The sequence below is a fragment of the Elephas maximus genome, chromosome 12 (assembly GCF_024166365.1).
Source record: "Elephas maximus indicus isolate mEleMax1 chromosome 12, mEleMax1 primary haplotype, whole genome shotgun sequence".
NCBI lineage: Eukaryota > Metazoa > Chordata > Mammalia > Proboscidea > Elephantidae > Elephas > Elephas maximus.
This window is the reverse complement of record NC_064830.1, coordinates 89,433,531-89,457,949: the sequence shown is the minus strand read 5'-3', so window position 1 is coordinate 89,457,949 and position 24,419 is coordinate 89,433,531. Positions and strand designations below refer to the sequence as shown.

At 52.1% G+C, this 24,419-nt stretch overlaps 2 protein-coding genes across 5 annotated transcripts; both read left to right on the top strand.

Moving 5' to 3' along the window:
• Positions 1 to 4,867: 4,867 nt before the first annotated feature.
• On the top strand, positions 4,868 to 17,535 carry KIF22 (kinesin family member 22). The gene is made up of 14 exons (XM_049903716.1): positions 4,868 to 4,947; positions 9,043 to 9,238; positions 11,782 to 11,909; positions 11,999 to 12,153; positions 12,381 to 12,590; positions 12,670 to 12,900; positions 13,036 to 13,189; positions 13,296 to 13,431; positions 14,784 to 14,952; positions 15,452 to 15,620; positions 15,974 to 16,041; positions 16,949 to 17,161; positions 17,265 to 17,324; positions 17,416 to 17,535. Exons 1-14 carry the CDS (start codon positions 4,890 to 4,892, stop codon positions 17,461 to 17,463), a joined length of 1,995 nt encoding a protein of 664 aa, XP_049759673.1. The 5' UTR covers positions 4,868 to 4,889; the 3' UTR covers positions 17,464 to 17,535.
• Positions 17,536 to 17,844: 309 nt separating this feature from the next.
• On the top strand, positions 17,845 to 24,303 carry MAZ (MYC associated zinc finger protein). Of its 4 annotated transcripts, XM_049903719.1 has the most exons (8): positions 17,845 to 17,996; positions 18,274 to 18,344; positions 18,984 to 19,070; positions 19,149 to 20,005; positions 20,408 to 20,471; positions 20,750 to 20,921; positions 21,682 to 21,906; positions 22,215 to 22,303. In XM_049903719.1, exons 2-7 carry the CDS (start codon positions 18,309 to 18,311, stop codon positions 21,882 to 21,884), a joined length of 1,419 nt encoding a protein of 472 aa, XP_049759676.1. In that variant the 5' UTR covers positions 17,845 to 17,996; positions 18,274 to 18,308; the 3' UTR covers positions 21,885 to 21,906; positions 22,215 to 22,303. The 4 variants fall into 4 exon arrangements, with proteins under 4 accessions (XP_049759676.1, XP_049759677.1, XP_049759674.1 ...); XM_049903720.1 differs by lacking the exon at positions 21,682 to 21,906 and having other exon boundaries at positions 17,846 to 17,996; positions 22,215 to 24,303; XM_049903717.1 differs by lacking the exons at positions 17,845 to 17,996; positions 18,274 to 18,344 and having other exon boundaries at positions 18,800 to 19,070.
• The last annotated feature ends 116 nt before the right edge of the window (positions 24,304 to 24,419 follow it).

Sequence of the window (24,419 nt, the reverse complement as noted above, 5' to 3'; positions counted from 1 at the left end):
TTAAATTTATTCCTAGTGTCAGAAAGGAAAATTAATAGCAGACATCTCACTTTGATTTTAAGGTTTTTCTTATCTACGAAACCAAATAATAACCATAAAAAACCTGACCCAAACTGCCAAAGCCTGCCAGAAACTGCTCTACAGCAATGTGAACTTGTCTTATCCTGCTAGAAAGGGATAGTTGTCAAACCTTTGCCTCCTAATTTAAATCTCAAAAAGCCTCATGGCTGCAGCTGGGTCAAAAAAAAATAAATCCAATGGCATTGAGTCATAGCGACCCTGTAGGGTTTCCAAGGCTGTAAATATTTATGGAAGTAGATTGCCACATCTTCTCCCAGGGAGCGGCTGGTGGGTTGGAACCACCATCAGTTAGCAGCCAAGTGCTTTAACAACTGCACCACCAGTGATCCTTGCAGGGGGTGGAGGGCCAGATTATTACCAGCCAGGCCGGAAGTAACTTGATGGCAGTTGACCTCAGTCAATGGGGGAAGGCAAGGTTAAGCCAATCACATTAAGATCAGCCAATGGTTGATCTTCTACATTTCTCCCTCCTCTTCTCTTTATAAGCCTCATTGTACCCAGCTTCTTTGAGCCATTTGCTTTTTCTGGAATCACAATGGTTTCCCTATATTCATATAGAATAACTGCTCATAGTCTGGGGTCATCTAAGATACTTGACTGATCTCACCCCGTCTGGAGCAAGGGAGAATGAAGAAAACCAAAGACACAAGGGAAAGATTAGTCCAAAGGACTAATGGACCACAACTACCACTACCACTGACTCCACCAGACTGAGTCCAGCACAACTAGATGGTGCCCAGTTACCACCACCAACTGCTCTGACAGGGATCACAATAGACGGTCCCAGACAGAGCTAGAGAAAAATGTAGAACAAAATTCTAACTCACACACACACACGCACACACACACACACACACACACACCCAAAAAGACCAGACTTACTGGCCTGACAGAAACTGGAGAAACCCCAAGAGTATGACTCCTGGACACCCTTTTAGCTCAGTGATGAAGTCACTTCTGAGGTTGACCCTTCACACAAAGATTAGACAGGACCACCTTGAAGACTAAGGTGCGCCTGATCCAAGCGATGGTGTTTCCAATTGCCTCATATGTGTGCAAAAGCTGGACAATAAATAAGGAAGACCAAAGAAGAAATGATGTCTTTAAATTGTGGTGTTGGCGAAGAATATCGAATACACTATGGACTGCCAAAAGAGCATACAAATCTGTCCTAGAAGAAGTAAGACCACAATGCTCCTTAGAAGCAAGGGTGGCGAGACTACGTCTCACATACTTTGGACACGTTATAAGGAGGAATCGGTCCCTGGATAAGGACATCAAGCTTGGTAAAGTAGATGTTGTTGTTTTTGGGACCATTGAGTCAGTTCCAGTTCATAGCGACCCTATGCACAACAGAAGGAAACATTGTCCAGTCCTGTGCCATGCTCACAGTCGTTGCTATGCTCGAGCCAATTGTTGCAGCCACTATGTCAATCCATCTAGCTGAGGGTCTCCTTCTTTTTCACTGACCCTCCACTTTACCAAGCATGCTGTCCTTCTCCAGGGACTGACCCTCCTGATAACATGTCCAAAGTATGTGAGACGTAGCCTTGCCATCCTTGCTTTTTTTTTGTTTTTAATTCATTTATTTATTCAAATATTTATTGAGCCCCTGTTGTGTATCAGAGACTGTATGAGGCACTGGAGTTACAATGGTGGTCAGACACAAAGGACATACTGACTATATCCTCACCATTTAGTGAGGGAGGTTGTATGATAGTCTATTAAAATTCAGTGAGAAGAGGGAATTTTTTCAGTAGGCTATGGTAATGGGCTAAAATTAGTAGTGATCAGGGAAAGCTGCTCAAAGAAGCTGAGGCTGGAGGCAAGTGTAACAGTTAGATGGGTGGGTGGTAGGACAAGAGAGAGACAGGAGGAAATGGGTGTTCCAAGAAGAAAGCAAAACCCAGAAGGCAAAAGAGGTTGTCATGTTCTGGAAATTGCTAGTGCTTCAGTTCGTATGAGGCATACAATATGATGGGGAAGTGGTGTGTGGCTGCCAAGGGTGGAGAGGAGGTAACAGGTATCAGTTTACATAAGGCACCGTATGCCATATTAAAGGATCTGGCCTATGTGCTCTTGGTGATGGGAGATTACTGAAGGAATTTTTTTTTTTTTTAATTTTTATTGTGCCTTACGTGAAAGTTTACAAAACAAGTCAGTCTTTCATACAAAAATGTATATACACTTTGCTACGTACACCTAATTGCTCTCCCCCTAATGAGACAGTCCGCTCCTTCCCTGCACTCTCTTTTTGTGTCCATTCCGCCAGCTTCTAACCCCCTCTTCCCTCTCATCTCCCCTCCAAATAGGAGATGCCAACCAACATAGTCTCAAGTGTCTACTTCATCCAAAAACTCATTCTTCAGCAGCATCTTTTTCTATCCCATTGTCCAGTCTGATCCCTGTCTGAAGAGTATGCCATCCTTGCTTTTAAGGATCATTCTGGCTGCATTTCTTCCACGACAGATTTGTTCGTTCTTTGGCAGTCAATATTCTCCGCCAGCACCACAATTCAAAGGTGTCAATTCTTCTCCAGTCTTCCTTATTCACTGTCCAGTTTTCGCATGCATATGAGGCGATTGACAACACCATGGCTGGGATCAGGTTCAGCTTAATCTTCAAGGTGACATCTTTGCTTTTCAACACTTCAAAGAGGTCTTTTCAGCAGATTTGCCCAGTGCAATGTGTCTTCTGATTTCTTGACTGCTGCTTCCATGGGTGTTGATTGTGGCTCCAATTAAATGAAATCCTTGACAACCTCAATCTTTTCTCTGTTTATCATGATGTTGTTTATTGGTTCATTTGTGAGGATTTTTGTTTTCTTTAAGTTGAGATGTAATCCGTACTGCAGGCTGTGGTCTTTGACCTTCATCAGTAAGTGCTTCAAGTCCTCTTCACTTTCAGCAAGCAAGGTTGTGTCATCTGCATAATGTGGGTTGTTAATGAGTCCTCCTTCAATCCTGGTGCCCCATTATTCTTCGTATAGTCCAGCTTCTCGGATTATTTCCTCAGCATACAGATTGAATAGTTATGGTGAAAGGATATAACCCTGACGCACACCTTTCTTGACTTTAAATCATGCAGTATCCCCTTTTTCTGTTCAAATGACTGCCTCTTGATCCATGTACGGATTCCTTGTGAGCACAATTAAGTGTTCTGGAATTCCCAGTCTCTGCAATGTTATCCATAATTTGTTATGATCCACATAGTTGAGTGCCTTTGCATAGTCAATAAAACACATGTAAACATCTTTCTGGTATTCTCTGTTTTCAGCCAGGATCCATCTGACAACAGCAATGACATCCTTGGTTCCATGTTCTCCTCTAAACCTGGCTTGAATTTCTGGCAGTTCCCTGTTAATATACTGCTACAGCCACTTTTGAATGATCTTCAGCAAAATTTTGGTTGTATGTGATATTAATGATATTGTTTGATAATTTCCCCATTCTGTTGGATCACCTTTCTTGGGACTAGGCATAAATATGGATCTCTTCCAATCAGTTGGACAGGTAGCCGTCTTCCAAATTTCTTGGCATAGACGAGTGAGCGCTTCCAGTGCTACATACATTAGTTGAAACATCTCAATTGCTATTCTGTCAATTCCCTAAGGCTTGTTTTTGTCAATGCCTTCAGAGCAGTTTGGACTTCTTCCTTCAGTGCTATTGGTTCCTGATCATATGTTACCTCCTGAAATGCTTGAACAGCGCTCAATTCTTTTTGGCATAGTGACTCTGTGTATTCTTTCCGTCTTCTTTTGATGCTTCCTGCGTCGTCTAATATTTTCCCTGTAGAATCCTTCAGTATCATAACTAGAGGCTTGATTTTTTTCTTCAGTTCTTTCAGCTTGAGAAATGCTGAGCCTTTGGTTTTCTATCTCCAAGTTTTTGCACATGTCATCATAATACTTTACTTTGTCTTCTTGAGCCACCCTTTGAAATCTTCTGTTCTGCTCTTTTACTTCATCATTTTTTCCTTTTGCTTTAGCTACTCAACATTCAAGAGCAAGTTTCAGAGTCTCTTTTGACATCCATTTAGGTCTTTTCTTTCTCACCTGTCTTTTTAATGATCTCTTGCTTTCTACATGTATGATGTCCTTGATGGCCTTGGACTCGTGTGTTCCAGAATTTTATAGAACTGAACACACGTTAAAGCACCATTGACTGACACTAAAGTCAAGTTCCGCAATCCACAAACCGAGGGCCACCCCACAGACGCTGGAAGCAATTTATGAAGCTGGAAGCAATTTATGAAGCAAGAACCTGAAAGTGAAGATCCCGTTTAGAATAAACTGACTTCCAGGCAACCTCTTCTTTATTCATATAAACACTGCTTCTGCCACTTATTTTAGTGAAAACTGTACTCAGCTCAGGGAAATTATTGGATGAATCGATTAGGTGCCTTAAATCTCTGTCGGTTTCGTTGGTACCAAAATTTGTAACTATTTGGAACGAAAAATCAGGCGAAAGGTCAGCATTTACTCAAATCTACGCCTCGAAACCCATAAGCCTGAAGCTAGAGGCAGCCCTGTGTCGGGCGTCGCTCAGCAGCTCCCCCAAAGGCCACTGTCGCCAACGCCAGACGCCCGGGTTGGCGCCGGAGCGCAGGAACCGACGTCAACGGCTGGGAGGTCTAGAATCTACAAGCGTGCTCATTGTAGGACCCGGCGGCGAACCCTAGAGGGCGGTATAGTCTCCAGCCACACGCAGGAGCTTCCGGCGGCAAGTAGCCGTGATTGGTGGTTCCTAGGAGAGGGGCGGGGCTTCGGGAAATTCGAATGGGAAAGGCGGGCCAAAGAAGGGGGTGGAATGGACGCTGGGCTCCGGGCGCAGCGGAGACGACGCGAGATGGCGGCAGCGACTTCAGGTAATGGGTTTCGGCCTGGGTCGGGTGGAGAACCGAAGTCTGGAGCTTTGCGAGGAAATGCGACGGAGTCTAGTCCGGAATTAGAGAGTTGTCCGCGGGAATGGTGCCAGGGCGGAATGGAGCGGCGGGTGGGGGGGAAGGTGGGAGCTTGGGGATCCGGAACTGGTCAACCCACCTCGTTCTCCTTTCTTGTTTCCTGCGCTCGGTTTGGGTCATTTGACCCGGGTTGAGACCAGGTTCCGGCACAAGCCCTTCGTTTGAACCCCTTGCACTTTTCCTTTCTGAGTTTCAGTTTTTTCGCCTGTAAAATGGGGACAGTAACCTCACCTCAGGAGATTACTTGAGTAAGCAGCGAAAAGTGGCTAGCACTCAAACCTAAGGACAGAAAGATGGGAGCTGGACGCGTGTTCTGGGGAAAGGGTTCTGTTTATGACATGGTGCTTGAGTGCGGGGAGATACCTGAGAGGTGCAGGAGGGCAGGCTGAGGATCAGACGGGCCAGCAGCTGGGTACGAGTTGACAGCTTTTTATGATGACAAAAATTAAGATGCGCTGAGACCACAGAAAAGGGAAATACAGGGACTGTTGTTTCCTTTCACTGTAGCCATGAAAAGTGAATACTATCTGCGGCTTGGAAGGGCTGATGGGACCCTCAGAATCTGTTTGTTTACATGCACCTCTCCCCTCCTACCCTAGTCTCTGAATTTTGGTCAGCATTGGTGGTGGATACCATAGTAATTTGTTTATGTATTTACTGTTTGTTAGGCCTTGTGGGGAAACAAAAGATATTTAGGAGAATGTGTAACACGTTTTGAGCCCTTAGTATGTGCCAGGCACAGTTGTAAGCGCTTTGTGATGATGAATCATTTAGTTGCCACACGGTGCTACCAATTGGTTACAGGGCTTCGAACTGATTCGTCCGGGTTTGACCATCTGCTGAGAATTTGTCTTTCTACCCGATATACTGAATCAGAATCTACATTTTAACAAGATCCCCAGGTGATTTCTTACGCATAAATAAGAATCTTGTTTAAACATGTAGATTCTCATTCAGTATATCTGGGGATGGAACCAAAATGACCTGGTTCAAAGCCCTGGTTGCTTACTATTATTGTGCCTGTTTTACAGATAAGGAAACTGCGGCATGGTTAAATAGCTTGACCAAAGTTAACATAGCTACTAAATGACGGGGCCTGATTTTGCACTTGGGCGATCTGACTCTAGAGCTTCTGCTCTTAACCATTCTTTCCAAGCACATACTATTCCTTCTGCCTGAGCAGATACTCCCTTCACTTCTCCAAGATCATCGTGTCTGGCACATAGTCGATATCATAAAAATGTCAGAATGAAAATTATCTCTGCCCTAAGAGGAGCTTATATCCACATAAATAGGTATGATGAAACACAATAGGAGATAATGTAAAATCTGCTATAAGAAATGTAGACTCTGAAGTCAACCCTTGGAGATTCTGGGAGGACTTAAAGAAGCGATATTTGAGGTAGGTATCAAAGGTTGGGTAGGAGTTTGCCAGGTCTTGGTGGGGAAGAAAAGACCACCAAGTGATTTCTTATTAATGATGTAAACAGGGCAAAGATACTATCTTTGGCTTAATTTCTTCATCAATGAAGAGAGAAGTAAAAGTTAAGCTGAATGAAACTTGAGAATTGTGTGTGTTGGGGGGGGGGATTAGAAATCATTGCCAAGCTTCTCCCGACCTCAAGTTTGCTTTTATGATGAAAGGAATAGATTCTTGTACTGTACGCAGCTGTTTACATGTGCCTCTCCCTCCCTTCTCCCCTGGACTGTCAGCTCTGGGGCAGAACGGCAAAGAGCCACTTTTATGATGAAAACTGGAAGTAAACAAGCCAATGTTTTATGTTCTATGAGGACTCTTAATTGCACTACAAAAGGGGCAAGGAAGGCACATTCTACCTTTATCACTAACTGCATGGCAAGGATCAGCCTAAATCCAATTCCCAGCTGGAAGTGGATCCAAGCCTCACCTTGCCACATCTCCATACCTCATGCCAGCCACTTCACCTGGTACTTCCTCTTTCTGACCCTAACCACCCAGAGTTAGGTCAGACCTTACCCCCGACCACCCTGAGCCAAGTAAAAACATCCCTGGCCACCTGGGGGCCAGGTCATTGGGGACCAGGAATAGGCTCATGAGATGGCAGAACTCCTTGCACTTCAGAACAGCTGGCCTAGGACTAGGTCACGAGTTAGAAGGACTCCATCCTTCTTCGACTGCCCGCGCAGCCTTTCCCTGAGCAACAGCCCCCAGAGCTGGGTCTACACAAATTGACCCTGTGCTGCCAGCCCCTGCTGGCTCATTGCCCTCTGTGGGTTTGTTAATTCTCTGTAACAGCTCACAAAATTCAAGGAGACTATTACCTATACTTACAGCTATGCATTTATTATAACCAGAAAGGCTACAAGTGTATAGATCCATCAGGCACGGTCTGGGAGAGGCCAGGCAGCACAAGGCTTCCATTGTCCCCAGGGACATGCTGCGCCCTCTCCTGTGGATATTCACACCAATCCTGGAAGGCCCCAAAAAGAGCGCTCCAAGGTTCAGACTCCTTTAGTCATTGGAATCTCATTGAATGTGTACAATTGCATCATGCTCACTCCCTGAAACCTGTTGCCAGGCTGGAGCCTGTGGACCCCCTATTCATTTACACATGTTTAAGTGTAGCCTGGCTTTTTTAGAAAGACGTAAAAACCAAAACGAACCCATTGCCACCAATTCATTCAACTATTCAACTCACAGCCACCCTACAGGACAGAATAGAACTGCCCCATGGCATTTCCGAGGCTGTGATCTTTATGGAAGCAGACTGCCACATCTTTCTCCTGCAGAGCGGGTTCAAACCACTGACCTCTTGGTTAGCAGTTGAGCGCTTAACCATTGTGCCACCAGGGCTCACCGGTATAGGGTTTGGGATTTAAAACACATTTTGGGGGGACACAACACAATCCATAACAGGTCACTGGGGACTCCACTGACTGCTGGCGCAGGAGCAAGTCGCAGAAAGTAGCAAGAGAAGAGGTACAATGATAATAGCCAACAGTTTATTGAGCACTCCTGGCCAGACACTGTGCTAAACATTGTATGTATATTATTTTTTGAATCCTCACAATCTTACATGTGAGGATTCAACACTGTTACTATTTTTATAAAGAGAAACAGAGGCTTGGAGAGCAGAAGTAGCCTTCCCAAGGTCACACAGCTAGTAGATGGAACTTGTCTCTGACTCCAGAGTCATTGAGAATGCCGAGATGAGGAGGCCTGCGGATTCCCATCATGGACTTTGGGGTTAGACCTTCATTTGAAGTTCTGTTACTAACTAGCTGTTGACCATGGGCAAGTTAGCTAAAGCCTCTATACCGAGGTTTCCTTATCTGGAAACGGGGGTGAATATAAAACACAATATTTACTGCACTTTTACCAAGTACTAGATGCTATTCTAAACACTTGACATGAATTACCTTGTTTATTCTCCTAACAACCCAATGAGTAGGTATTTTTATTTATGCCCATTTTACAGACGAGGAAATTGAGGCACAGGGATGGAAAATAATTCCCCGAGGTTATTTAGTTAGTGGTATGCGGCAGAGCTGGGATTTGAATCCAGGCTGTCTTACCTTGAATAACATACCTACCTTCTATTGTGCTGGTCATTGTGTTGGCACTTCACTTGTCACTTCTTTTAATTCCAAGGTCCACCCCATTTTACAGGCAAGGAAACTAAGGCAAAAACCCCCACTGTACTCTGCCTGGGACCATGTATTCGATTCATCTGTTCGTTCCATCCTGCCCTTCCCTGCTCACCTTCCCTAACAAAACACACACAGTCCTGCCTCCTGCCTCACTGGTTCTCCAAAGGAGCCACGCTTTCACTCAGTGCCTTTGCATGTGCAGTCCTTCTGCCTAGAATGCCTAGCAAGCTCCTCTGTCCTTCATGGTGCAGCTAAATCAAGCACATCCTTCTCTAAGACACCCTATCCTTACTTCTCACCAAAGCTGGTCCCTGCTTCCTCTGTGCCACCACCATACTTCACGTCTAAAACTTCTCTTCTCTCCTCCAGGAGCCAGTCGCTGTCTGCTAAGCAAGGTGAGGGCTGGCCGACGCCCGCCTCCAGCTCGAGTCAGGGTGGCTGTGCGACTGCGGCCATTTGTGGACGGGATAGCTGGAGCAAATGATACCCCCTGTGTCCGAGGCCTGGACAGCTGCTCTCTGGAGATTTCCAACTGGAGGAACCACCAGGAGACTCTCAAATACCAGTAGGATTCAGTCCACTCTTCCCCCACCATTTCTCTTTCCTAGGCATGCTCACAGTATCACTTGCCCAGACAGTGCCTCCGACCTGCCTCCCCAGGATCCTTGACTCTGCCTTAGCACAGCTTTGTTCCCTACCACTTTCATTTGTTCACTCAGGAAATGCTCATGCTGCCCACTGTGCCAGGTATGCTCTAGGATACTGTGAGGAGAGACTGGAGGCTGATTCAGGCACATTCTTGCTCCCAGTCTCATGAAGGAGACAGGTACAAAGGGGAGAAAGAGCAGTGAAGATGAGCAGGGGATCCCCAGGTGGGATCTAGGGGATATGGGAAGAGTTAGGAGCAAAACACACCAGGCAGTCAACCCAGGCTATATCTGAGTGGTGTCAAAGAAGACTACCCAGGTTTGGGGACAGAACTTGCAAGGGCAGCTACTTTAAAGGCCTGTCACTATAGGTGTAAAAATGACAGCACAGTGTCATCTGACGTCCTCTAACTTCATGAGGGGAAGAATCACCACCACCATCAGCCCAAAGCTGATTCCTATGAGGTGGAGGTTAGACATGCCTCTTTCCAACCTTTTCACCAATTCTAACACTAGCCATCCTGCCCACGGCACTCTACTTCTCTGCTAGGTTCAGTAATTCATTGCAGTGACCAGACAGAACTCACAGACAATGCTCACAGCTGTGGGGTTTATTAGGGAAGTAACAGATTACAATTCAGGATCAGGAATGACTCAGGATATAGTTCTTCGGTCAACACAGCTTTTCAGCAGTGCCCATGGGCAGGCTTCTCTCCCTTGGCTCCTTGGCCCCTCGGCCTGGCCTCTCCCTGCTTAGTCAGGTGTTACAAGCTCTTCAGTTCTGCCAATAAATGCCTGGAGGCACCTCACTGCACCAGGAATCCTCCTGCCCAAAGGCTGTTGGCTCTCAGTCCATGGGTCGGCACACCCATTGTAACTGCCTTGCTCCATAGGCCGGGAAGCCCACTGTGCTGTCTCATACCAGTCTCCCAGTTCTGCTGCCACCATTTCTCTGCCACTGCTTCTCACCATATTGTGCTGTCTCCAGTGTTATAGCTTTCTCTCTGGGTCTAGAAAATTCCCAGTGCAGGACCCCAGGTCCAAAGGACACATCCCATTCCTGGCTCTTCTTTCTTGGTGGTAGTGAGGTCCCCCCTTTCCACCTCCAGGATGGTTCATTTTAAGCCTAGCAGGATGGCAAAACTGATCAATCCCCTTGTTAGGATTCTATATACCTTATTTGCATGATTCCACCCTCACAGGGGTGCCATGCACTATTATTAGCAAGCTGTCCAATCCCCTTGGTGGGCCACCAGCACCTTATTCGACTAGTCCCGCTCATTTGGTGGGAGTTACAAGACCATGGCAAGAAAGGCCATATAAAAGCAATCCATTGCACCGCAGTAGACCGGGGGTAGCAAACTGGTCCACAGGTTAAATCTGACCAGCAGTCTGTTTTTATAAAGTTTTATTGGAACATAGCCACACTCATTTATTTCACATGGCTGCTTTCTAACTACAATGGCAGAGCTGAGCATTTGTGACAGGAACCATATGACTCACAAAGCCTAAAATATTTACTATCTGGCTCTTTACAGAAAAAGTTTGCTCACCCCTATTCTAAGCCCTTGACAGTCTGTCTTCTGTTTCTTTCCAACCTCATCCCCCAACACATGCTACATTCCACCTACACTAAACTCCCTGCTGCTGTCTAAGCCACAGACTTCTGGTTAGGGACCAATTCTGAGAACCACTAGTAGAGCAGTGGTTCTCCAGATTTATTACATGCAAGAATCACCTGGGGATCTTGTTAAAATGTAGATTCTGATTCTGTATCTCTGAGGTGGAAATGCACATTCTCTTCAGGGGTTTGAACTGGAATAAACTCCAGCTTCTCCACTAGAGTTCAGTGAATAGGCTACAGATGTATTAAATCTCATCTGTCAAAAGCAGCAGCCTCCATTTACCCCATCATGATTTACAAGTACATAGTACTTTCTATATATGCTGCAGTTGGGGAAGTCCTGCCCATTCACATCATATCTTATCTATGTGCTATTCCTTACACCTAGACTTTTCTTCTTTCCCTTCTCACTGGCAAAATCCTCCTTCCTCTTTCAAGGCCCAGTTCACCTAACATGAATTGTTTACTGGGTGCAAGGCATTGAGCTGAGCCCGGTACATGCATTTAGCTTATGAAAGCCATCCCGAATCTTTCTTTTCCCTTAAGCAGAATCAGTCACTCCTAGCATGTTTTCATCTTTGTTTCCTGAATCATAGCAAAGTATAAGTATCCATTCACCAAACTGCAAAACTCCCCGGAGCAGGATACAGATTCACCACTCTATCCCTGGCACCAATGCAGAGACTGCGACAGAGTAGGTATTCAGTGGGTACTTCTAAGGTCTTTGTGCAGGAAGAGCGATGAGACCTTGCTTTTAAATTCAAGGCCAGTATTAGCCTTTAGGTCTGGGTAAGAATGGAACGCTCTGCTAATTCTCTTGTTTAATCCTGCCTGCAGGTTTGATGCCTTCTATGGGGAGAGGAGCTCCCAGCAGGACATCTATGCTGGTTCAGTGCAGCCCATCCTAAGACACTTGCTGGAAGGACAGAATGCCAGTGTGCTTGCGTATGGGCCCACAGGGGCAGGTGAGGGAGCAGACGGGACCAGCTATGCATTAGAAAAGGCTAGGGAAGGCAGTGGGAAAATCTCCTCACTTTCTCTACTCTTCCCCCAGGGAAAACGCACACAATGCTGGGCAGCCCAGAGCAGCCTGGGGTGATCCCTCGGGCTCTCATGGACCTCCTGCAGCTCACAAGGGAGGAGGGTGCTGAGGGCCGCCCATGGGCCCTCTCCGTTACTATGTCCTACTTAGAGATCTACCAGGAAAAGGTGAGGCCACGCTCTGGTTCGGGAGGAAGAGACAAAGGGTCAAAGTAAGGCCCAGGTGTAGAACATGAGGCTCTGCTCTAGCAAAGAGGGAAGGTGAGACCTGCAAAGACAGGCTGGGGTAGCAGATGGTACAACTCTAAGATCTGATGAGAGAAAATGAGACTGGTACCCAGGAAGTAAGATGCATATATCTGGGGAATCGGCCCCACCTCTCACTGCCCAAACAGGTACTAGACCTCTTAGACCCTGCATCAGGAGATCTGGTGATCCGCGAAGACTGTCGGGGAAACATCCTGATTCCAGGCCTCACACAGAAGCCCATCACTGGCTTTGCTGATTTTGAGCGGCACTTTCTGCCAGCCAGTCGAAATCGGACCGTAGGAGCCACCCGGCTCAACCAGCGTTCCTCTCGCAGTCATGCTGTGCTCCTGGTCAAGGTGAGGCTCCTTGACAGGTATGAGAACCTGCGTGCCCCTGGAGCCTGAGCTGAGCCTGAGGCCCTTGCTCTTACCCCAGGTAGATCAGCGGGAACGGCTGGCCCCATTTCGCCAGCGGGAGGGAAAACTCTACCTGATTGACCTGGCTGGCTCAGAGGACAACCGGCGCACAGGCAACAAGGGCCTGCGGCTGAAGGAGAGTGGAGCCATCAACACCTCCCTCTTTGTACTGGGCAAGGTGGTAGATGCGCTGAACCAGGGCCTCCCTCGCGTACCTTACCGGGACAGCAAGCTTACTCGCCTGTTGCAGGTCAGGCCACCCATCTCATGGTTAAAGGGGCTAAAAAAAGGTGGTTCTGGGGCCTGCTGGGGTGTTGGAGACAAAAGCCAAGGAATGGGAAGTTTGGCTCTCACCCATCCACCCTGCCCAATCCCCATCCCTCAGGACTCCCTGGGTGGCTCAGCCCACAGCATTCTCATTGCCAACATTGCCCCTGAAAGACGCTTCTACCTAGACACAGTCACTGCACTCAACTTTGCAGCAAGGTCCAAAGAGGTGATCAACCGGCCCTTTACCAACGAGAGCCTGCAGCCTCACGGTGAGAACTGGGGAAGGCAGGGGTGGAAAGGCCAGGTCTGAACAATTGGGGAGCTTGCCGAGGCCACCAAGCATCAGCAGAGGCTGACAACCCCACCTTCCCCTAGTTTTGGCACCTGTTAGATTGTCTCAGAAAGAACCACTAGGCCCAACAGAGGCAAAGAGAGCCCGTGGACCTGAAGAAGAGGAAATTGGGAGCCCTGAGTCCCTAGCAGCTTCAGCCTCTGACACCCAGAAACTCAGGTGAGTAGAGAGGAGGGCCCTGGGTGTGTCACCTTGCCTACTGTCTGGGTTTGGTGCAGAGCAGCAGTGGATTTAGCCTGATGGAGCCTTATGCTAGATTACTGTGAACTTGTTCTCTTCCATTGAATTCACTTAAAACCTTACTCTCTTGAATTCACTGAGGTGATTTAAGATTGGTGCTGCTGCCTGGGGACTTCCAAGGAGCGAGTTGCAGTTCTAACTTTGTGTTGTAACCCCTAGCCCATGTAAAGCCTCTCTAAACTGTACAGGTCCTAAGACGCTGAACAGAGGTGACCTGAGGTGGCCAAAAATTAGTGCACACCCTGCCCCCGGGCACTGTTGTTGGGGGAAGGAAGCTACAGAAAGTTGCTTACTCACTCATGACTCCTCTTCTCAATCTTGTCCTTCCCAAGCCAACTGTCAGCAGTGTGCACAAACTCAGAGAAACACACACACGTCTATATTCTGTGTGAACAGGCAAGCTCTGACAGATAGGCACTCTGAGGATGGAGAAGCTCAGGGATGAGGCGCATCAGACCTAGAAAGACTCTGACTTCCGGTGGGCTCACTCTTGAGTGGGGGGAAGTAAGATGCAGACATTAGTAGATGGTACAGAATGCAATAAGGAATCACTGCTTGTTCTGTGAGAGCCAGGAAGGAAACAATTACTTCCAGCGTTCATCACGTATTTTCTGATCCTGCCCCCAGGCATTTGCACATAAAGAACAGGACAGTCTCTGCCCTCGAGTTGCTCACAGTGTAGTAAGAAAGACACACAATCAGCTGGGCATCATGACAAAGGTGGCATCAAACTGACTTTGAAAGATACTCGGGATCACATGTGAGATGAGAAAATTCTAGGCAGAAGAAACAAATGTTAGGCATTGCCACATGTTAAAAACCAGTTCGGGTTAAATCAGAACTCTGAACAGGCCTTTCCTGCTGCCCACAGGATAAAGGTTTGGTGCTTGAGGACTTCAGTGGCTTTCAAAGTCTCTGTGAAGCTTTCCCTGACTTCCTTCAAATGGACAGCCGTTGCTGTTTCCTTATGGTCTCTTATGTCCCTTGTTAGACCATGCCTCCAAAACATGGCAATGTCTTGGATACCTAATACCTGACACTCAGGTGTTCATTAAATGCCTGTTCTCATCTGATCTCCTGACATCCCTCAGAGGTTACTAAGACAGGTGGTGCTCAATCCTCACTCAATTGATGAAGACACTACACCCAGAAAGGTTGGATGACTTGCTCCGGGTTGCTGAGCAGGTTAGCATCAGGGTTCTGGACCCAGATGATGAACCAAGATGTGATGAGAGGAGGCAGGTGGGGAGTAACCTCTTCCGTCTGCTCAGCCCCCTACAGAAGCTAAGCAACATAGACCCAGCCATGCTGGAGCGCCTCCTAAGCTTGGACCGTCTGCTGGGCTCCCAGGGGAGCCAGGGGACCCCTCTGCTGAGCACCCCAAGGCGAGAGCGAATGGTGCTCATGAAGACAGTGGAGGAGAAAGACTTGGAGATTGAGGTAAGTGTTCGGGAGGTGGAGCTGGGATTCTTCCTGGTCTTGAGAAGCAATCCTAGAATCTTCAGGTAGAGAAGGATACTCAAAGCCTGGACTAGATCCAATTTTTACCCAACACTAGAATCCCTCAATTTTCCAGCTTCTGTTTGAATGTCCTTAACAAGGCCGAACCTTGGAAGATGATTAAGATCAGATAAGAGGCAACGAGAGAAAAATATCCAGGTAGAAGGAATGTTAGATGTCATTTCCTAAATCTCAGCTTAGGTTAAATCAGGAGCTTGCTTGAACAGTCCTTCCCTTCAACATTTCACAAAGTGCCTTGCTCCATCTCTGGGCATCCCTGATCATTAGAAAGCCCTGATTATATTGGCTCCCATGTCTCCTGGTACTTTCTCCCATTGGTCCTAGCCCTGCCCTCTAGGGGCTCAGGTCCCTCACACTCTCCTTCAAGCTTCCCTGGAGCTGAGTCTGGGTCACACCTCTCCCTGGTCCTTTCCAACAGAGGCTTAAAGTGAAACAAAAGGAACTGGAGGCCAAAGTACTGGCCCAGGAGGCTGCGGACCTGAAGGAGAAGGAGAATTGTTCTCCCACAATGCTCCGACCCCTTGCCCACCGCACAGCCCCTGTGGCTAAGCCCCTGAAAAAAGCTGTGGTGATGCCCCTACAACTGCGTACGTATGGCTCTGGGGGCCGGGGGGCCCAGATAACCAGGATCCCAAAAGGAAGGAAGTGTCAGGGACTTCTCAACAAATGTCACTTGTGTTCTCCAACACATGCCAGCTTCAGGGAGGATCTGAAGCAGAGTTGGGTGGGTGCTCTGCCCTCTGGGGTGTTTAATTCAGACAAATATATCATTGATTATAATACAAGACCAACTGAGAATACTATGAACTACAGGTATAATGTGGAGACAACAAAAGAGATGAACTCAGGGTGGTGAGGAGCTAGGGAATCAGAAATGGGAGAACCAAGTGGCTACCACGGAGGGTGAAAACTGACTCCAATTTCTAATTCCTGCTTTCAGTGCAGGAGCAGGCAGCATCCCCAAATACCGAGATCCATATCCTGAAAAAGAAAGGCCGGAAGAGGAAGGTGAGTGTAACTAGAGGCTTCGAACCTCCAGTTCTGTTAAAGGGTAGTGAGTTCTGGCGGGAAGAGCACTAACCTTGGAGTTATAAGACCTGGCTGATACATAACCAGCTATTTACAAATCTTAAAACTTGTTTACTCTCTGAATGCGGGGATGGTATCTCACAGGGCATTTAAAATGAAACGCAATGCTACAGAGGTACCTAGCCCACAGTGGGTGTCCATCACCTGTTACTTTCCTTTTTTTCTGAAGGCTCTCACTCTCAGTAGCTATTTACCAAGTACAATGTCTAGACCTCATCTCTACAAACTTAAAAGTACCCTTAGGGAATCACGAGCTAAGCATCCAAGAAATGAAACTACACTAAAAACACCCAGTACCGTTGAGTCGATTTCGGCTCATAGCGACCCTATAGGACATAGTAGAAGTGCCCCATGGGATTTCCAAGCAGCGCCTGGCAGATTTGAACTGCTGAACCTTTGGTTAGCAGCCGTAGCACTTAACCACTACGCCACCAGGGTTTCCGAAACTGCACTAAAACTACCCATACACTGAGATGATATGCAGGGGGCTGTAGGCACCTTCTCCATGTGCTTTCCCAAGGGTGAAGGAGAGCTTATTCTTCCCTTTTTCCAATAAGAAGGAGACTAGATTCAAAAGCTTACTATGTACTTTACACTCACTACTTGTTGAATCTTCACAACTCTGAGATAGGTACCAGTACCATCGCTTTCCCGAGTTAGATGAAATGAGAATTAGCCCAGAGAATGACCAGGAAAAAAGATTTTTTTAAAGACAGATAACTGCCACCAGGCTCCTAGTCTTGACAGAACAGTCCAAAGGGCATGGCTTCCTTGGGCTGGAGAGCAAACTGCCATTTCTGTCACTCACCTCCTCCTAACCTCATAGCTGGAGTCCCTGGATGCCTCTGAACCTGAAGAGAAAGCTGAGGACTCCTGGGAGCCACAGATTAGCCCAGAGCTGCTGGCCCATGGGCGCCAAAAAATCTTGGACCTGCTGAACAAAGGTTCAGCCCGGGATCTCCGCAGCCTGCAGCGCATCGGCCAGAAGAAGGCCCAGCTCATCGTGGGCTGGAGGGAGCTCCACGGCCCCTTCAGCCAGGTAAGGGCTCAGGGAGGGCAGCACTGGCATCCGGCCAGAGCCGGGAAGGGGAGAGTCCGGCGCCCCTGGACCCTGTCCCCACGGCTGCTGTCTGTCCCACCAGGTGGAGGACCTGGAACGCGTCGAGGGCATCTCCGGGAAACAGATGGAGTCATTCCTAAAGGTGAGGTCGCGCCCTGCCTCCTCTCCGCGCCCTGGCCCGGGCCCCCCGCCCCAGCTCTAACGTTGCTCTCCCCTTACCCCCTGTCTTGCAGGCGAACATCCTGGGCCTCGCCGCGGGCCAGCGCTGCGGCCCCTCTTGACTGTCGTCTGTACTCACTACCTGTTTGTTTAATCCTTGTATGACAGCCTGTTGTGTAAATACAGTTTTTATTCCGGTGCTTCAGCCTGATTCTTGGGACTGCGGGAGAAGGGAGAGAAGATGGGGGTAAAACCGCCCTTGGAATCCGCCGCGAGCTCTGCCAGCGAACTTCTTTGGGCGCCATCTTTGGGAAGACACTAACCAGGACGAAAGATAGTAAATAAACGACAGAAATGGGGAGGGGGAAAGGGACGGTGGCCTAAAGGAAACAAAAAGCGAAAGCTCGAGGAAGACGACCGTTAGGCGGGTACGCGCTTAGGATTTAGCCCCGCCCCATCCGTACCCCCAGCGCGCGCGCCCCCATTCCCGCTCAGCAACGACAGCGGTTTTGTGCGCGTGCGCGCGAAATAACGGCCGCTGGCGGAGGGAGGTGGGGGGTGGAATCGTTGAAGTGGGGAAGAGAGGAGCAGCCGCCCTGTCTCCCGCGCGCCCACCACCTGCGCCATCAGCAGCCAATCAGCGGCCGTCTCAGGGGTCTCGCGCTTGGGGCGGCTCGGGCTGCTGGGTGGCTCCCCTGTCCCTCCTCCCGCCAAAGTCCCTCTCGAGCCTGCCCCCTCCCGCTGGCCTCGCGCGCGCCCGCGCTCGCGCCCGCTCCAGCCTCTTGTGTGTCCTCGCGCCCCCCGCCCGCCCTCCCCGCGCGCAGTGTTCCGCTCCCCCCACCCTCCTCCTCCTTCCCCCCTCCCGCCCGCCCCGCGCGCCTCCTCCCTGGGCTCCCCTCCCCCACCGCCGCCTCCTCCTCCTCCCGCCCCAGGGTGAGCTCGAGCCACCTCCCTCCCTCCCTCCGCCATGGATCCCGGCAACTGGAGCAGCTTCATCTTCCAGGTAACAACCCCCTCCCCCCGCCCCTCATCCCCACTTCCCACACCCCCTCCTGCCCGCCCTCCCTCCCGTCCCACCCCCCCTCCGCGCGCCCGGTGCGCGCGCAGCTGTCCCCCTCCCTCCCTCGCGCCCTCCCCCGCCCTCCCCGAGGCGCCGGCTGGGCGCGCGCGCGGCGGGGGCCGAGGCTGCTCCCTCGCTCCCCCCACCCCGCCCCGCCAGGCTCCAACCGCCGCCGCCGCCGCCACCGCCGCCTGGGCCCCCGCCCCCGGCCCCCCGGCCCCCGGCCCCGCGGGGCCTCCCGCCCCCACCCAGGGGGCGTCGCCGCCGCCGTCGCCGCCGCGCTCCGCGGCCCACAAGACGCCCTCCTTCCCTCCCTCCCGCCGGCCGGGGTGCGCGGGCGGCGGGGCGGCCCGCGCGGGCCATGCGTTCGGCGCGGCCCAGCCCGGCCGGCCGGGGGCGGCGCCCTGAGCCCGGGCCCCGCGCGACCCGTGCCCCCGGCCCCCGCTGAGCCCCGCAGGCCCCGCCGCGGCCGAGGCCATGTTCCCCGTGTTCCCGTGCACGCTGCTGGCCCCCCCCTTCCCCGTGCTGGGCCTGGACTCCCGGGGGGTGGGCGGCCTCATGAACTCCTTCCCGCCACCTCAGGGTCACGCCCAGAACCCCCTGCAGGTCGGGGCTGAGCTCCAGTCCCGCTTCTTTGCCTCCCAGGGCTGCGCCCAGAGTCCATTCCAGGTGAGTAGGGGCCGGCCGTGGCGGGCCGGGAGGGCGCCGACCCGCGGCCGCGGCCCACACGGCGCCTTGTCTTCGCAGGCCGCCCCGGCGCCCCCGCCCACCCCCCAGGCCCCGGCGGCCGAGCCCCTCCAGGTGGACTTGCTCCCGGTTCTCGCCGCCGCCCAGGAGTCGGCCGCGGCCGCTGCCGCCGCTGCAGCTGCTGCCGCGGCAGCCGCGGTCGCCACCGCGCCCCCGGCACCGGCCGCCGCCTCCACTGTGGACACAGCGGCCCTGAAGCAGCCCCCGGCACCCCCTCCGCCGCCCCCGCCCGTGTCGGCGCCCGCTGCCGAGGCCGCGCCCCCCGCCTCTGCCACCACCATCGCAGCAGCCGCGGCCACCGCCGTCGTAGCCCCGACCTCGACGGTCGCTGTAGCCCCCGTCGTGTCTGCCCTGGAGAAGAAGACAAAGAGCAAGGGGCCCTACATCTGCGCCCTGTGTGCGAAGGAGTTCAAGAACGGCTACAATCTCCGGAGGCACGAGGCCATCCACACGGGAGCCAAGGCCGGCCGGGTCCCTTCGGGCGCTATGAAGATGCCCACCATGGTGCCCCTGAGCCTTCTGAGCGTGCCCCAGCTGAGCGGAGCCGGCGGGGGAGGGGGAGAGGCGGGCGCTGGCGGCGGAGCGGCCGCAGTGGCCGCCGGCGGCGTGGTGACCACCACTGCCTCGGGGAAGCGCATTCGAAAGAACCACGCCTGCGAGATGTGCGGCAAGGCTTTCCGCGACGTCTACCACCTGAACCGACACAAGCTGTCGCACTCGGACGAGAAGCCCTACCAGTGCCCGGTGTGCCAGCAGCGCTTCAAGCGCAAGGACCGCATGAGCTACCACGTGCGCTCACATGACGGCGCTGTACACAAGCCCTACAACTGCTCCCACTGTGGCAAGAGCTTCTCCCGGTGTGCACGGGCTGCAGCCGCCCACTTGGCCGGGAGGGAGGGACGGGCAACGGAGGTGGCCTGGCCTTGGCTGGCAGGGAGGGAGGAGACTCTCCTGAGGATGGAGACCGGGAGCCACTCCCAGGGAGGAGGGAAGAAGGCCTCTCCTGGTTACCAGGGAGCAGGGGGTGGTACTTAGCAAAGGAGGTGGGTTCTTGGGTTGAAGGAAAGCTTTGAGTGGGAGGAGGAGGAGGAATCCCGCTCGAGGGGAGGGGTTTCCTGTTGAACTAGGACTCCGGAGCCCCGGGCTTCAGGAGAAAGCGCAGGGATCTTTGGAAGAGATTGTCGTACTAAGTTGGAAGATTTGGGGTACCCGCTCACTGTAGGGCCCTGGCCCTAACCCCAACCCCCACGTATCCCCAGGCCGGATCACCTCAACAGTCACGTCAGACAAGTGCACTCAACAGAACGGCCATTCAAATGTGAGGTAGGAAGTCCACCTTCTCCTGTCTTGGTTTTCATGGTTTTGATCCTCATTGTAGCTGTCTGAGTTCAGCCTCTCAGACCCCCTTTTTCTCTTTCTTCTTTTTGCCTTTTCACTCCATTTTCTCCTCCCTTCTTCAAGACCTCTTCATCTCACTCCCATTTTCTACAGATCAAAGATCCCCAAGGCTCTGATTCCTTTAACCTCTTGCCCCCCTTTCCCCACTCCCCCAAGCTTTAACTCTCCTGTGACATCCCCCCACGCCCCTCCCCCCTCCCCAGAAATGTGAGGCAGCTTTCGCTACGAAGGATCGACTCCGGGCACACACAGTACGACACGAGGAGAAGGTGCCATGTCACGTGTGTGGCAAGATGCTGAGCTCCGCTTATATTTCGGACCACATGAAGGTGCACAGCCAGGGCCCTCACCATGTCTGTGAGCTCTGCAACAAAGGTACATGTTGAGGGATGCTGGAAGGGCCAGGGACAAAGGGTGGGGACAGAGTCAGTGGCCTTTCATAGATGTGGGTTAGAGTGCTGTAACCAAGAGCTCATGGCATCAGCTAGAGCCCTTTAGGAAACAAATGAAGTAACATTGGGGTGAGTGAACATCATTAAGTTCTGAGAGGTCGTGGCTGGAGAAGATGATCTACCAAAAAAAGCCAGTCTCCTGGGGGTGGATGGGGAGAATGGCAGTGGGACACAGCTGCTTTGAGGAAGAGAGCCAGTTCCCAAGGGTTGAAAGACAAGTTTTCAATCATACAGGCACAAGTTCTTGTCTCCAGCCTCTACAACAAACGGAGTAGGTTGGCAGGGGTTTAACCCTACCCCAGTAGCAGAGAAAGCTGCTTTTAAATAGTCACTTATTGACGGAATAACTGGGCTAAGAATATGGGACACTGGAAGGAGGGGACACAGCCGTCTCTGCTGAGGGTCAGCTACCTTAGTAGCTAGGTATCAGAGTCTTGTCAGACCAGGAGAGAGCTCTCAGACACAGAGAATGGGTTCTGTGGGCACCGAAGCCCCAAGCTCAGGGAGGGGTTATGCCCCACCAGCCCCAGTAGAATAGTTGGCCCCAGGCTACCAAGGATGGAGTGGGAGGAGGACAGGGCCATCTGAGGAGGGTGTCCCCAGCCTAGGAGAACAGCCCCGTCTCTGGGGTCTCCACCTGGCTGACCCCCACCCCCCCACCCGAATCCACCCCCCCCCCATAGGCTTCACCACAGCAGCATACCTGCGCATCCACGCGGTGAAGGACCATGGGCTCCAGGCCCCGCGGGCTGACCGCATCCTGTGCAAGCTGTGCAGCGTGCACTGCAAGACCCCTGCCCAGCTGGCCGGCCACATGCAGACCCATCTGGGGGGGGCCGCCCCCCCTGTCCCGGGAGATGCCCCCCAGCCACAGCCCACCTGCTGAGGGGGACCCCCGCACCCACCAGGCAAGGCGTGGGGCATGGCTGGAGGGGGTAGGGTGTGTGGGACAAGGGGGCTCAAAGGGCCCAATAGGGGATCGCAGGAAGGCCAGGGATGCCCATCCATCACCCAGGTTAGGGATACTTCTGGGACAGGGAGGACTTTCAGGAGAACCGCTCTATCTAGGTAAGGATGTAGGCTGCAGCCTCTGGGGACCAAACAGGAAGTAAGCAACGGCTGTGTCCCAGGGGAGGGAGCCTGGGAAAGAGTCTGGGCAAGGAGCAAGGCTCTTGCTTTCAGACCACACTGATAATCCTGGTATCTCTCATTGCAGGTACTGGTGAGGTCTGTCCAATGGCAGCAGCGGCAGCAGCAGCAGCAGCAGCTGCAGCAGCGGCAGTGGCAGCCCCTCCCACAGCTGTGGGCTCCCTCTCAGGGGCTGAGGGGGTGCCTGTGAGCTCTCAGCCACTTCCCTCCCAGCCCTGGTGAGCTCCAAGTTGGTGGGGGGAGAGAGTGGAGGAAAGCCCCTTGATACCCTCTCCTCTTCCCCCCTTTTCCCACCAACTCCTGGATACTTCCCCCACCAACCAAGGAGCCTCCAGAAGGAAAGGAGGAAGAAGACATGTTTTCTTAGGGGAATTCACTAGGTTTTAACGATTTGTTTCTCCTCCTCCTTTCTTGTCAGACCTGACCCCATACACACTTGCCCCTCGGTTGTGTTGAAGTCCCTTGGACAGTGGGCAGGGGTGGCAGAGGACAGGAGTGGTCACTGCCCTCACCCCCTCTCCTCTCTGTAATCCCCTGCCCTGCTCTCCCAGGGATTTGAGAGCCTTTTCCCTCAATGGTCCTTCTTGCTCTCCTCCAGTTCACTCCCCCCCTACTGTCTGCTGTCCCTCCCTGGGGAGTTGGTGCTTTTTTTTTTTTTTCCTCCCAGGGGGAGGGAGGAGGGAAAGGAGGGGAATCAAAGATTCTGTCCCAGATGAAACAAGGCAAGGTTTGAGAAGGGGCAGAAACGGGCAAGTCAAAGGTTGTACCTTCATAAGGTGGAGATGTTTGGGGTCAGGCCCTGAACAGCACCCCTGCTTGAGAATCTGTCAGGGGGAAAAAAAAGTCTAGGGGAGCAAAGGAAGGAGCCACTAGGGCCAGAGGCAGGACAAGAGATGGAATCTTAAGGGGGCCAGGGTAAGGGGGGGAATCCAGGGACTAGAGGTGCTTCCTGGGAGTGGGGGAATACAGCTACAGTGGCTCCCCCTTCCCTCTTCCACCCCAGCTCCAGCCCTGGCCTTTTTTTTTTTTTCATCCCTCCTCCCCACTTCAGAAGCTGTGGCCCTGACCATGTCATCGTGTTCCTGTGTCCCCTGCATGTTCCCTACCCTCCTCCCCCCTCCCTTTGCGCAGACCCCATTACAATAAATTTTAAATAAAAACCTGACTCTGGGTTGAATGAATTGCCCTCAGTAAGCCCCCTGTCTCCACCCCAAGGGGTTTCTTTCTGCTTGATGTGGTCTCAGTCCTAGCTTTGCTCTGGGGCTCTGGCTCCTCCCTCCCCAGAGGAGACTCCAGTGACTGCAGTCCAGATTCAGGGTGGGGCCAAGGCTCCAGTGGCTGTGGAGAGCAAGTTCCAGGACTCCCAGGTCTCTGGGGAATTCCCAATCTGGACAGGCCCAGAATACCTACTGGAGGTTTGAAGAGGCCCTGGCTAGCAACCAAACAGCTGCTGGATGAAAATGCTGCTCTTAGTTCTCCCATCCATGCCCACTGCCTGTGGCTCAGAACCCCAGCCAAGCCCCAGACAAATACCTGCACACCCTTAAGGCCCTGAAAGGTGATGGTGGATGCTGGCGCTGCAGAAAGGTGGAGGAAGTCTGAGCTACTAAACTGTGAGCAGTGAAGTTGAAAATAACTGCACTTTTCCCCACTCGCCCCCTCGTTCTTGGCATGGTCCAAACTGCCTGGTCACTCTCCGTTTATGCCGCTCCTCGTCCTGTAGCCCCGTCCAGGGGGTCGAGGCTGACCTGCAGTCTCTACCCTGCTTCTACGAATTTCCTTCCCAGCCCTTACTCTGCCCCTTCCAGACTTGCTTGAGCTTTCTAGAGCCCGTTTCTGCTGCTGCTTCCTTGGGTGTGGAGGGACTTCCTGTTCTGCAGGCTCCCTTCTCTTGAAACCCCACCCTGCTCTTCTGCAGCCTCTCCAAGCTTTGCCCTATCTCCGGTCCCCTCCTTATGCTCATGGGGTGCCTCCACGGGGGCCTGCCTGCTTCACTGGTTCCGTCTCTCGCAGAGCCTTCTCCGTTTCCCCTAGCCCCCTGCCTCTGCCAGGACCCCTGGTGACCGTTAGCGGGAGGGGCCGGGGGCCTGGGAAAGGGGCGCCCCCAGAGGCGCGCGTGGGAAGGGGCAGGGAGGGGGCACAAGTGGTCCCCCGGCCGGTTGCCCAGGTAACGCGGGGCCAGGCACGCGTGGATCCCTGGGGCCGTCTGGGAGGGGCGGGAGGCGTGCGAGGGGCGGGGGCGGTGCAAGGCGGCAGAGCGCAGGGGAGGGGA